The following is a 14,524-nucleotide window of genomic DNA, read 5'->3' as shown; positions in this document are numbered from 1 at the left end:
CAGTGTTTCAACTGAGATTTCATTTATGCTGTCTGTTGTACTTTATTTGGTCAGACTGTGCAAAGATCCAGGACAGTCAGTGTAGTCAGCTAATATGTAAAATGTCTGTGGATTTTCTGAACAAAGGATTCAAGCTCTTTAACATTCTGAATAAGAAACCCCAAATCTAACATATGAACACATTGTAAGAATTAACTATGTTCCAACACTATAACCCTAAGGGAATTTATTTCTATAAACCTGAAAGAAATTTAGGTGATGAATCATTGCTTTTTATTTTCATGAATGCTAATCATTTGTCTTACTCTAGAGATACAAAGACAGTAGTTTTCTTATGCAATCTGTTTTTTAGAAACACAGTTTGTAACTATACTGGGACATCTTACATTTTCATGAATGACATCACGCAGTATAAAACAATGAGGACACGTGAATTTAAAAAAACACAGGTTTGCTTTGAACTATAACGGCATTTATAAAACAAGATAATTCAGAGACCTCTGTGTTGTTTCATCCTAAGATGTTTTTCCCAGGGTTTAGGTTTTTACATTTTGGTTAGGACCAAGAATTTAAGCACTTAAGTAGATTACATGCTGTAACCTTTACTTAGGAGTTGAAACCATATAAAATGGAAATACAATATTGCCCATGCTGAATATGTACATAATAGTTTAAATTCAAACTGTACAAGCACACATAAACACAATGGAAAACATGTTAAACCACAAGACCCATGAAGGCACAAGGCCCAGAAACAAACAAAAAATGTTGTTTGTATTTCAAAGGAAATAAACAAAAATCTCCCATTGTTAGGAATCGAAAATACATAGTGGGTAACAGTCTATTTAATTTGCTTTGTTTGTAAATAAGGTTCTCTGACTTGTAATCCAGTTTTTGTTGTTTGTGTGTGAGGAAGATCAGCCCTGAGCTAACACCCAATGCCAATCCTCCCCTTTTTGCCAAGGAAAACTGGTCCTGGGCTAACATCTGTGCTCATCTTCCTCTACTTTACATGGGACGCCGCCACAGCATGGGTTAACAGGCGGTGCATCGGTGTGCGCTAGGGATCCGAACCTGCGAACCCTGGGCTGCTGAAGCGGAGTGCACGTACTTAACTGCTGCGCCACCAGGCCGGCCCCCGTAATCCAGTTTTTAAAAAGTGTTCTGGCCTCACTGTATCTATTTATAAGTATGAGAGCATAAGTGATGATCTTGCACAGTATCACTTCTGTCTGGAGTTAGACACTAACGCTTTCCTTATAGGCCAGTGAGAATTACGTTCAGATACTGATTTGTGATTCTAACCTGAGTAACTCCAACTCGAACATCCCTACTGACTGAACTGGTTCCTTTCAGCATATCTCCACTGGCTCGAAGAAATCCTGAACTCCCACGCAGAAACCCTGTTCCTAGTAATTCCAGAACTTCCTCCAGAGATATTCTGCGAATGCTTTGACGTGAAGCTGCTATAACAAAGAACAAAACATGATTCGTATTTCAGAGACTAAACTTTAATGCATGATCTTGATCAGCACGTTAATAAAAATAAACTAAAAATCCAAATAAAATGCAAAACTTACGAGACATTACACACATTAATACACAGTGACACAGGGGTTCAGAGGTCAAATCACAACAGACACTGAAGTACCATGTCAACAACATCTTCAAGTCTGTGCCACTTTCAGATTATCCTATTGCTCTCTGTTCCTCAAAGAAGTTAAAACGCTAATGGTCTTCTAAAATAAGGGAAAACATAAACTGCCCCAGTTCTCCATGAATGAAAATGTTATACATTGCTTTGAAGATTCTTTCCAAATACTAAAAATACCAAAATCGTAATTTTATTTTTCCAAATACTCTACAACTCTTATCGAAACTTATATAAAGTAACCACCATGTCCTACTTTTAAAATTCTCAACTGCAAGTCCAACTTTTGTTATATCTTCAGTTTCTGAAGAAATCAACGCCAACTATTACCCAAATTGCCCAGGTGGCCTTCAGGCTATAATAATTAAGAGATTAGTTACGGCAGAATGTTTAAGTTTGTCTTCAGTTTGACACAGCTGAGTTTCTCCCTGTGAATGTCAAGGGGATAATATCCCCTTTAAAAGAACCCAGGGCCGGCCCCATGGCGTAGTGGTTAAGTGCTCGCATTCCACTGCTGGCGGCCTGGGTTCAGATCCCGGGCACGTACCGAGGCACCACTTGTCAAGCCATGCTGTGGCCGCATCCCATATAAAGTGGAGGAAGATGGGCACAGATGTTAGCCCAGGGCCAGTCTTCCTCAGCAAAAAGAGGAGGACTGGCATGGATGTTGGCTCAGGGCTGATCTTCCTCACACAAAAAAACAAAAAATAAAAAAAAGAACTCATTTTCCCCCTTTCATTCTTTTGAAAAATGGTCACAAGCTCTGACCCTCACTACTGACTCAAGTCATACACAGCAGAGAAATAAACTTCCACTAATTAAAATTAAGACAGAGATAACCAACTGAAACAAATGAAAACCTACATCGGCATTTGGGAGAGAAACATCAGTAAATAGTACAAAATCCACGCCCTTATGGATGGTAAATTCTAGGAAGGAGAGACAACAATAAACAAAATAAATGATTAAATACATAGTACGTTAAACAGTGATTAAAAGACATGCAAAAAACAGAGGAGATCAGGAATACTGCGGGTGGGAGGAAGTGTTTGTGATTTTAAATAGGGTCGTCAGGGTAGGATTCACTGAAAGGGGGACACAGAAACACAGTTTGAGGGTAGTGAGGGAATTAGGCATGCAGATATCTGGAGAAAAAGTGTTGTAGGCAGAGGAAACAGCTAGGACAAAGTGGCCTCGAGGAGGGATAGGATGCCCAGTGAGTTCAAGCAGAACTATGAGGACAGAGCAGTGGAGGGTCTAGGAGGAGACAGGCCTGAGTGGAAGGATAGGGAGAGAGCAGAAGACACAGGACCTTCTAGATCCTTCTAAGGATGTGAGCGAAGTGAGGTGCCAGTGGAGGAACCTGAGCAGAGGAGTGATATCTGTCACTTTGCTTCAGCGCTGAGAGGACCGCAGAAGGGGGCAAAGGGGTAGAAGAAGGGGAACCCATTAGGAGCAATTTAGTAATTCAAGCAAGAGGTGATGGTGGCTTACACCAAGGTGGCTGCAATAGAGTGGAGTCTGGGCATATGTACATATGTATTTTTAAGTTTTTTATTAGAAAAAATTTCAACATTACAAAAAAGCTGCAAGAATAATAAACTCCCATATACCCTTCACCTAGACTCACCATTTTCCTTACCACTTTTTCATTTTTGAATACATGTGGGGCTAGTTGTTTTACGGAATAGCCCACAATTTGAGTTTGTCTAGTATTTCCTCAGAATTTCTGGCAGGAGAACTATCTAAGTAATGCCGTAAGCCTTCTCAACGCGTAACATCAAAAAGCACCATCAGGCATAGTGTCAGTCCATTCCTACATTGCTGATATTATCTTTGAACACTATTGAATAAGGTGGCTGCCAGGTTTGTCCACTGTAAAATGTCATTTTTCCCTTTGTAATTTACTATGTAAGCTGTGTGGTGATACTTTAAGACAGCATAACTATCCTGTAACCCATCAAACTTTCATCCAAGAATGCACTGAGGATTCCTACGTGCATAAATTATTATGTACTACAATGATTGCAAAAAAGGTCATTATCTAACAATCATTCCTTCTACATTAGTTGGCATCCCACTGTAAAAAACAGCTTTCCCAGCTCCTTTTTTCTTTTTTAAAGATGGGAGAAACAAAAGCATGCTTTTGTAGGAATACTCCAATAGAGAGGGAAAAATTGATGTAAGAGAGGGGAGACCTCCTAGGGCAATGTCCTTGAGCAGGCAAAAGGAAGAGCTCTAATATACACTGACAGTATGGCTTTAGTAGAAAATGGGATAATTCATCCTTAGTAACAGTGGGAAAGTCAGAGCATATGGATATAGATGCTAGTAGGTGGGTAGATGTGGTAGGGGAGCCTATGCAAGATAGGCCATCAAATGAAGGTAAGATGGGGAAAGGAGTCTGAGGTGAGAAGAAGGTATAAAATCGTCAATTAGGAAAGTGAGAGAGTGAATGGACGAAGGAAACACAGTATGACTGCCAGCCACCGCTAAGCACCTACTTCAGGTTCGTGGTTAAGAAGTAATTTCAAAAGACTACATAAATCCCTGGCAACTTATCCCAATGTTAGAAAAATGTCATACTTGATCCCTGCTTTTTAAGTGCCTTAGTATGATATACCATCTATTTGAAACCTGTTACTTTTACTAGAAAAATCATTTCAGTTCTTTTTTTTTTTTTTAAAGATTTTATTTATTTATTTTTCCCCCAACGCCCCAGTAGATAGTTGTCTGTCATAGCTGCACATCCTTCTAGTTGCTGTATGTGGGACGCGGCCTCAGCGTGGCCGGAGAAGCGGCGCGTTGGTGCGGTCCTGGGATCCGAACCCGGGCCGCCAGCAGCAGAGCGCGCGCACCCAACCGCTAAGCCACGGGGCCGGCCCTCATTTCAGTTCTTTACCTCATAATCTTTGCACACTGTGGTTGAGTGTACAAACCTCCATTGCATTTGCTTTCCAAATTATTAAGCATTATGTTGCTATTAGTCCCCTACTTAAAGAAAAATCTATTATGACATCTAGATCATTTTTTAATTGTATGAAAATAACTCAATTATAACCCAAGCTAGAACTTACAGATGCAAGATGACACAATTTCTAACAAAACATTGGGCAAAAGTTTTTTAGTGATGGTGAAGCTGATTCTTTACTTAGTATGATGACAAATATGCCGGTACCAGTTTAGTGCTACTACAGGAAAGTGTACATTGAAATAGTATTCACATTTGTTATGCAATTCTACATTCTGCTTGTTGTTACTACAACTGTGTGCTCGTGCTAACGATACATCTATAGAAATGAGCAAGTCACATTTTCAAGAGGGTTTGATTAAACATGTCTTCTAATTTCAATTTCTTAGGGGGCTTAAGATTTAATCTCTTAAATACTCTGAACAACCTTTTTTTCCCTGGTTTGGATTTTTTTGTAGCTTCTTCCTCTTCCCATCCGCCCTTTCTCCTCTCTCCCATAAATAAGAAAGTCTTTTTTTTGTGTGTGTGTGAGGAAGATCAGCCCTGAGCTAACATCTGATGCCAATCCTCCTCTTTTTGCCAAGAAACATCGGCCCTGGACTAACATCTGTGCCCATCTTCCTCTACTTTATATGGGACGCCGCCACAGCATGGCTTGACAAGCAGTGCGTTGGTGCGCGCCTAGGATCCAAACCTGCGAACCCCGGGTTGCCGAAGCAGAGCACACGCACTTAAACAGCTACAGCACCGGGCCGGCCCCAAGAAAGTGGTTTTGAATTACAAGATCAGAAGAACCACAATAAAAATTTATTTTAAATTGTAAACTTTTAGGTCTCAATTGGAGAATGAGGAGACTGTACAGTTTGTTAGTGTCCCCAGGTGATTCTGATATGCTATATTACCTGTCCTCTCTCATAACTGGTTAAGAAACACTGGCTTTAGCAAAAACCAGAATCCTCCTTGATGTAACAATGAACAATCCCTACAGTAATGCTTCTCAAACTTTAATGTGCACACACATTATCTGGGGATCTTGTTAAAATGAGAATTTTCATTTAGTAAGTTGGGTGGGGACTGGGTTTCTGCATTTCTTACAAGCTCCCAGGTGATGTCAGTTCTCCTGGCCTGTAGATGTTTGAGGAGCAAGGTTCTACAGAACAATCACATTTTCATTTGTGTGAGGTTGTTTATTCTTCGGAGATAAAACGATACAGTAAGTTTTCATTATTCATCAATGTCTTATGTACACTGTAGATTAAACCCAAACAAACTCTCACGTTTTCAAAGATACCCCATCTTTGCTTACTGCCTAGAAGTGTATAAATAGGAAATAAAAACTAACACAAACCAAATTGTCCAAATACAGTAAATGTCAAACATTGCTGTTTGGAATTATTTACATCATTGTTCCCTTGTACCAATCTAGAAAATGGCAAGCCAAATGTATGTAGTTAGATGTATGCTGCTAAAAAAAAATTCTCAAGACTTAGATTATATCTCTTATTGGATAACACTTCACAATTTACTTTTTCTTCTTAAAAAAAAAAAGGCCATAATGTAAAGCAATACAATGATTGCATAAAGCACATTTCGTCAAGAGTTCCTTTATTTCTTTTCCTCAAATTTTTACTGAATTGTTTCAAAATGAAATCTTGGGTCCTACAACAATGTTTAGGAACTAAAATTGTTTATATCCCACCTCTTTCTGAAAGTAATAATGGGTAGCAGTAATGCTACCTATGCTTGTTTAAATCAACTGGGAAAAAATTATAGAAGACATTCTGAAAGTAATTACATGAATTTACCTGTTCCTGGATGTTTAGAAATCACAGCTTTTGCCAACACTGTGCCTAGTAGCTTTGAAACGGAAATCCGCACATCATAATTAGAACCTTCAAAGGATTTAAAACATAGTGTGGCCACACTGTCCAGATCTGTAGTCCACATAAAGACGGCCTCATTCTGAAGTTCAAGGAGACACTATTCAATTGGAAAAACAAAAATTAATGAAAAATAAAATACAAATGTCAGGTTCAGATCTATTTAAGTCTGTAGAAACTATTAAGATCTAAAAAAAAAAATACACAAATCCAAAGTATCTAAATAATGATTGCAGGGACAATTAAAAGTCATAAAACTTATACTACATAAAGCAATGTGCCCACAAAGGCTGGGGAGGAGGACCCATCTGTAAGTCAGGAGGCTAGAAAAAATGTCTTTAGAATCAATCTGTTGGCTATGAGCAATTGTGAGGATAATTCCAACATAAGCCAACAATTTTACTGTACTATCTAACCAATTATGTTAAGAAGGCATGATAAAAACAAAAATCACTTTCAAACAACATAAACCTTACATGTAAATTTTAGTTTACACAGTTATAGCAAGGAAGCATAGCACAGTGGAAAGAATACTTACGAGCCTGGCAGTCTGAACTCCCCATCCTTTGACATTGTGTTGCTAACTACTAAAGAACCCTGGGAAATTCATACGACTCTCTGGGTCTCAGTTTCTTCATGTGCTAAAATGAGATGGTAGTCCTATCTGATTACCAAGGCTGCAGCTCTAAGATCACGTAGCTGTTACTAGTGTTTTCACAGGGACAAATGGATTTAATTTTCTTTATATTAACTTTTAGCAAATCTGCTTATTAGACCATTTCACCTTTGCAGCAGCACAACGAACAGCCATGGATCTATCTGTTAAGCAGGATCTAGCAGCTTTATAAATATCCCTGTGGCAAGATGTAGCAGCAGCTCCTAGTCCATTCAATATATTTTGCAGACTCAGCATAATCTCATATCGACCTTGAGACTACCAAAGAGAAAAGAAAAAATTTAAAGGAAAAAAAATTCACTGTGAAGAACAGCATTAAGCACTGAAATTTCTCATATATTAGAGAAATACTCAGATTTTTGTACACACTAACCAACCCATTCTGACATCAAGAAACATTAATAGTTGCTATTTTATGAAGTGTTTACTATTTGTAAAGTGTTATTTGCATATACTACATTTCAACACAATACAAATTGCACAGGCCTGATGTGAAGAGCAAATGAAATTACACGGAAAGTGCCCAGAGCAAAGTTTGCATGTTGGTCAGCATTCAATAAATGGTTGCTATAATATGAGGTAACGTGTTAAGAGCACAGGGTCTGCCACCTCCTAGCTACATGACTTTGGGCAAATCTGCTTCTTTATGTCTAACAGTACCCGCCTCACAGGTTGTTGTGAGGATTCAATGAATTACTACACATTGAGTGCTCAGAATAGTGCCTGACATACAGCAAATGCTCAAGAGATTTTACAGCTATTAGTATTTTATCATTTATCGGTCCAAGTAGTTTAACTCAGAAGTTAAAAGTCTGGGCTTTAGACTTAAAAAGACCTAGGTTTGAATCCTGGCTCTAAGCCTTAGCAGCTGTGTGACTTCAAGTTGTTCTTACTTATTTCTTCATCTATAAAATGAGGATAAGATAAACCTCAAGGAGCCAGTGCGAGAAGTAAATAAGACGCTGTGGGTACAATATTCCCCACAGTGCCTGGCACATAGTGCACTTAAGAGGTAGTAGTTGATTGCACTATTGCTGTTTTACTAAACGCCCCACATGACTTCCATATCCCAGGAAGTTACGGCCACCAGAGGTACGTAAAGTTGGAGGAAGACAAAGATCAACATCAAGTATCATTTTCACAGTAACGTTATTAATTTATCTTTGTTCAAAGGAGCATAATAGTGAGTAACTACAGGTGAACCTAACAAAATGGATGATAACGGGAAACTTCTGACTTTCTTTTATCTCCATTTCAAATGTTATATATCACTGGTGGGTGTGTATCAAAGGCGGGAGTCCCTTTTGATATCTCCGAAATGTCGTGGTACCTGATCAACTAAATCATAAAGGTAAGAAATAAGGAAGCAATAAAATACACAGCAATAACTTTAAAATTTCTGAGACCTACAGAGTAATCCTCTGTTAACCATGGGGCCTAAAATGTATTACAGTTTAACCAAGGAGTTAAGAGGAAAAAAAGTTTAAAGTGGTCATACCTCAGTAAATAAAAGTTCTTATAGACATCTGGCTTTATTTAAAAGCAGATTTATAGAAGTCAACAATCTCTTTTCTTGAATCACCTTCTTCAATCTTTCAGGAAACTACTGCTGAGAAGTGATCTGCTGAGTAGACTCTCTCACCGGTTTTATATTATGGACTTCACTTCTCCGTAAAGTTCTTGAATTAGCTACGTTCTTCTTGAAATTAAACATATTTTACATCTGAATTTTCCCATGTTTTATCTTGGTACATTTTTAAAAAATGTGTGCGTAACAAGCCAGAATTTTTATAAATTATTTCAGAGTTTTCTAGACTGCTTTTCTAAGTAAGGTAAGAATAAGAACTGGTGTGATATTTTCATAGTTAAAGGTGCTGAGTTATCTTTAAAATTAGGGACCACAGGGCCGGCCCTGTGGCTTAGCGGTTAAGTGCTCGCACTCCGCTGCTGGTGGCCCGGGTTTGGATCCCAGGCACGCACCGATGCACCGCTTCTCGGCCATGCTGAGGCCGCGTCCCACATACAGCAACTAGAAGGATGTGCAGCTATGACATACAACTATATCTACTGGGGCTTTGGGGGAAAAAAAAAAAAAAATTAGGGACCACAGATGTTAAATTTTTGATATACAAACATACAAATACTTTTCATCTCAAAACTGAATGGTAAAACTGAAGTTGGCAAGAGATCACAGTATCTTGGAAGTCAAGTGGAGAGACAACTACAAAAACACAGGGTATTCCACAGTGGTAAATGATGCCAACAAATCAATGACGCTAAGGTTGATAATACGCTCCCCTGGCAATTTAAAGGTCATCCAGATCCTGGTTGTACTTACATCTTCCGTGCTCTTTCCCACCCTGATTATGTTCCTCACTCCCTTCTGCTGCTGCTACAATACTAATCCATTCATCAGGTATACAGTAGTTACCAATTATGTATCTGGGTCCTTGGTGACAAGCACCAGCTCTGACACTAGTAAGCAGTATCAGATGGAAAAGGTGATGTGAGAGGAGGGAATAGGGATGGGTCTGCCAGAGAAATACCTTAGTTTTCACCCATTTGGATTTATCTGAATACACAAAATTTTACTGCATTATTGCAATATACAAAATAGATGTGTGTCACCTAGAAATATTTCATTTTGGATATATTTATATACATACCTTATGTATGCTTGTCAAAGGTAAAGCTCTTTTTTTTTTTTGGTGAGGAAGACTGGCCCTGAGCTAACATCTGCTGTCAATCTTCCTCTTTTTGCTTGAGGAAGGTTGTCGCTGAGCTAAGATCTGTGCCAATTTTCCCCTATTTTGTACGTGGGATGCTGCCAGAGCACGGCTTGATGAGCGGTGAGTAGGTCTGCGCCCGGGATCCGAACCCGCAAACCCCGGGCCACTGAAGTGGAGCATGCGAACTTTACCACTACACCACCGGGCCAGCCCCACAGGTAAGCCTCTTTTATTGCCTCAAGAAACCATAACACTTATAAAATACGATCCTTTTTTTTTGAGGAAGATTGGCCCTGAGCTAACATCTGTTGCGAATCTTCCTCTTTTTCCTTTTTTCTCCCAAAGCCCCAGTACATAGTTGTATATCCTAGTTGTAGGTCCTTCTAGTTCTTCTATGTGGGACGCTGCCTCAGCAAGGCTTGATGAGCAGTGAGTAGGTCCATGTCCAGGATATGAATTGGCGAACCCTGGGCCACCAAAGCGGAACACAGGAACCCAACCAATACGCCACCAGGCCAGCTCCTAAAATATGATCGTTTTGTTTTTTGGTCAAATTTGTAGTTACTTACCTCTGCACTCTTCATAGCTTTAAGAATATTCCCCACTGTATCAGTGAAGGTGTTACCCAGTATTCTACCCAACTTCTTGTACAAGGAACCCAAACAGACCACAGCAGCACTGAAACAAGATTTAAATTAAAAATTAGCCATGGCTAAAAAAAAAAAAAAAAGAAAAAAATCTTAGGATATATAATGGTGACTATTTAATTTTACTTTTAAAGGATAAAATTTCCCAGAATCTACTCCATTGTTACATTGTAAGTCATGACACTTAGGTGAGTATCAAATAATTACACTTTCCATAACAAGATTTTTAAAAAGAGGTATCAATCTTCAATTAATCTAAATCTCAGCCTAAAGATTCAAATTTCTTACAAAATAATTTTTAATAGAACTCAGCTTCATATATTAGATAATCAAAGATGGACTTAAAGATAAAAAACCAAGAAATAGTGTTCTCATCAAGTCTGAAGTCTGAAAACTTTATGGGAAAATACAGTCTTTTATAAGGTAAAAATTAGATCAACAAAAATTTCTATAAAATTACTATGTGGAACCGTACATGGCTTATTGCCTTCTCTAAAATAACAGGTGATAAAATGAACTGAATCCCATAAAGAAAGAAACTAAGCTGTTCTTCTTAGGATCTTAGAAGACTAGTATTTTTCTATATAATTACTATTCATTTTCACTACTAAGAATACACTAAAAGAATAACCAAATGTGAAGAATTTAAAATATCTTTTTCTTAAACACTCACAACTGCTAAAATTTTAGTGAGATATCTAGGCTTTAAATATGTCTAAAATATTTTTTAAAAGAACTGTTTCTCAGCCAATGTTAGATGGGAAAATGTCAGATTTCTTAAAAAGTTAGATATAAAAATGAGTAAAACAATTTGTATTCAATTTCAATATAATTATCAAGTTATTTGGGTTCTTTATAAAAATGACACAACAGGAAGTACTATTTTATTTTCTGTTCAGTTTTAATATTTAACTTACAGTTTAGTGGGAAGATAACTTGGAGAATCATCTTTGCTACGAATAAGATCATTACATTTATCGATTGTCTCGTAAACAGAAAACGTGTCTCCAATACTATAAAGAATGCCGAGATTCTTAGCAAGGAGTTTGCGGGTAGGAGGCCCTGGGGAGCTGTTCAACAAAGATAAGAGCTGTTCAACAAGAGTCTTCTGTTTCTCCCTTACGTCACTCTAGAAAGGAAGGTAACAAAAAGACAATTTAAAGTCAACATAATTACATGTAATCCTCTAATATGATTTTTCTTTCATATATTTAAGAACTAACTAAAAGGCTCTAGAAAAATGCAAAATTATTTTGACTAAAAATTACAGATAACTTGGCGGTAGGGTCATCACACCACACGAATAAATGGTTTGCTGCCCTGCTGGTATCGCCAAAAAATAAATTCTGGACCACAATACTGGAGTCTCTGTGCACAAAGATAAGGGCTCCATCTCTTCTATATCTTTCTTCTTATGTTTGAAAGGTAGAGCAAATTTGTATTTTAACTAGAGCTTCTTAGTTATTAACCGTCCACCCTACACATATCTGCATAAATGAGCAGCAACCTATAACCTATGACCAGAGCTGACCTTGTAATGGTTACCTGTTTTACTCAGATCTTTTTCTAAGTTTAGTGCAATTCTCTTTTTGTAAGCTTATGCATTTAAATGCCAATAATGTAACTCCATTTTACTTGTGAAAAAGGAGTACAGAATATCATTACAGACGTAATGGTATTCAGGTGCTCACTAAGGCCTAAACTACCACAATGAAATATCTATTAATTTAGTGCACGGATTTTTGTCTTTTGTTAAATTCTAATCATTTCCACGAGTAATGTCTTTGCACCACTTCTGCAATACATATGGTATCTTTATTATGTAGGAGAATGTCCTGATTTTTAGGAAATGTATGCAAAAGTATTTAGAAGTACCACCTCACACAGCTCAGTAAATCAGTCAATTAAATAGGGCAAAATGTTAACTGTTGAATGCAGATAAGAGTACGAGTGATCGGTCTTCTTTTTTTGTACCCATTTCATAAGGTTTTAAGAGAGAACGTTTACTCAAAGACTCTTCAGTTCAGATCTCCGCTCCCCTTTTTTTTAGGTGAAACTACCACTACATTACTTAGCACGATACCACACCAGGGCTTCATGCATATGGAGGTACACAAGGTACAGAAGATAAGCTCATTTCTCTCTGCTTTTTGGAACAAACTTCTTGTAATATTAAAACTGCAGGTTTTGGGGGAGGCGGCAAACAATTACTGTATTTCATTATAAAGTCTTAACAAGGTCTAGCATTTGAAAGCTAATTTAGGTTATTCTGGACAAAACTAGAAAAGCAAACCAAAGGAACTAAACATTATCTGGCACTTAAAAAAAAACCAAAAAACAGTTTTTGCAATTTTACCCACCCTGCTGGTTGCTAGCAAGAGCTTCTCCAAATATCTCAACCAATCAAAAATAAACTCTGCCTTCTGAACTTCACCTAGTTGACTGTATGCTTCTTCATTGAGCAATAAGCTATGAGCTAATTCCATTCCTTGCAGAAAATTCTCCCAGCTGGTCACAATTCTTCTCATTAAACTTCAGCTGAGATACCTAAGAACAAAAATCTGAAACAGAAGAAAACATATTTTAAAAGGAGAGTGAAAAGACAGGCAATCACTACACCAGAAATATTCCATGTAAGAGCACAAAGCATAATTAAATGTATACATCTTTTATAATGGCTCTAGGTAGTCCCCCCACCCTTTTTTTTTTTTTTCTTGCTGAAGAAGATTTGCCCTGAGCTAACATCTGTGCCAATTTTCCTCTATTTTGTATGTGGGTTGCTGCCACAGCATGGCTGATGAATGGTGTAGGTTCGCACCTGGGATCTGAACCCACAAAGCCGAAGCAAAGTGCACTGAACCCAACCACTGCGCCATGGGGTTGGCCCCATGGCTCTAGGGTAAAACTGGGAAAATCCCAATAGGTGACACAAAATCCACCTTTGTATTCTGTACCCCTTTTTGAGAGAATACACAGGCAAAATAGAGTAGCATTATTGACATTCACCTGCAAAAACTTGATAAACAGAAGAGACATTCCACTAAAATTCTGAAAATTTTAAGGTTAGTTGGACTACTCAGGTGTTCGATTTTCAGTTTTCTTTGTAGTCTAAATTCTCTTTTACTCAAATGAGTCATGGGTACATATTAACAAATGACCAAATATTCAGACCTCCTCCTAGAATTCTATGTAAAATTCTACCTAAAGCTTGACATCTCCTTGGGCTTTTGCATATCCTGTCATTTACCTGGAGATCTAAGCCAGAGCAGAGGGACTTATTCCCATTAGCATCCATTCCTCCAGCTTAATAAAGACACTGCCTGTAGCTTTAGGCTAGGAGTTTTAGGAGAGTTCCATCTCAACCAGTTCAGTCTCCTTATCTCTGTGAGCCTTGTTGTGAAAGCAAATTCTCTTCTGAAGGCACTTGGATGGATGTTGTCCAAGAATTGTAGCAATAAAGATCATATCTGCTCTCACCCAGATCCAATGTAGCCTTCACTTTTGTTATAGCAAATAATCAACAAAAGACAGAGGTTCTGTTTTTTAAAAATTCATGAGCATTTCCTGGGCACACCCTAGGGCCTTTCCAGAACATATACAACATACAAGTGTGTGTACACACACAAACACACAAATTTATAAGTGGCATTGTTATTATGGAATTCTTTTGTTTTTAGGAGATACATGCTCAAGTATACTGCAGTAAAGCAGCATAATGTCTGCAACTCATTTTCAAACGGTTAAGTAAATCAATCAATCAGCCATAAAATATGACAAAACATTAACAGTTGAATATAGGTAGTGGGTATGTGACTGATCATTTTACTATTCCTCAATTTTTCTGTATTTTTTTGAAGACCACAATAAAAAGTTGGAAAAAATTATTTAAGGTTAAAAAAAGAAACAAAAAAACACAAGCTGGCTTTAAAAAAAAAATTATTACTACTACTTATAGGAGTGACAGCTATCA

The 14,524-nt window shown here is 37.8% G+C and overlaps 1 protein-coding gene across 6 annotated transcripts in view; it reads right to left on the bottom strand.

The window, feature by feature from the left end:
• Positions 1-14,524, bottom strand: part of HEATR5A (HEAT repeat containing 5A) — a 98,892-nt gene that overhangs the window by 72,375 nt on the left and 11,993 nt on the right. For 4 of the 6 annotated variants that reach the window (XM_058540753.1, XM_058540757.1, XM_058540758.1 and 1 more), the window contains exons 2-7: positions 12,915-13,115; positions 11,472-11,683; positions 10,477-10,585; positions 7,287-7,436; positions 6,428-6,602; positions 1,306-1,466 (exon numbers count right to left, since the gene is read on the bottom strand). In XM_058540753.1, coding sequence (XP_058396736.1) covers positions 1,306-1,466; positions 6,428-6,602; positions 7,287-7,436; positions 10,477-10,585; positions 11,472-11,683; positions 12,915-13,082 — 975 coding nt within the window. In that variant the 5' untranslated portion in view covers positions 13,083-13,115. Of the gene's footprint in view, positions 1-1,305; positions 1,467-6,427; positions 6,603-7,286; positions 7,437-10,476; positions 10,586-11,471; positions 11,684-12,914; positions 13,116-13,801; positions 14,410-14,524 lie in introns of those variants that run through there. The other 2 variants (XM_058540755.1, XM_058540756.1) reach the window with 2 other exon arrangements.

The sequence above is a fragment of the Diceros bicornis genome, chromosome 5 (assembly GCF_020826845.1).
Source record: "Diceros bicornis minor isolate mBicDic1 chromosome 5, mDicBic1.mat.cur, whole genome shotgun sequence".
NCBI lineage: Eukaryota > Metazoa > Chordata > Mammalia > Perissodactyla > Rhinocerotidae > Diceros > Diceros bicornis.
The sequence above is the reverse complement of the archived record's forward strand: the minus strand, read 5'-3'. Positions and strand labels throughout refer to the sequence as shown.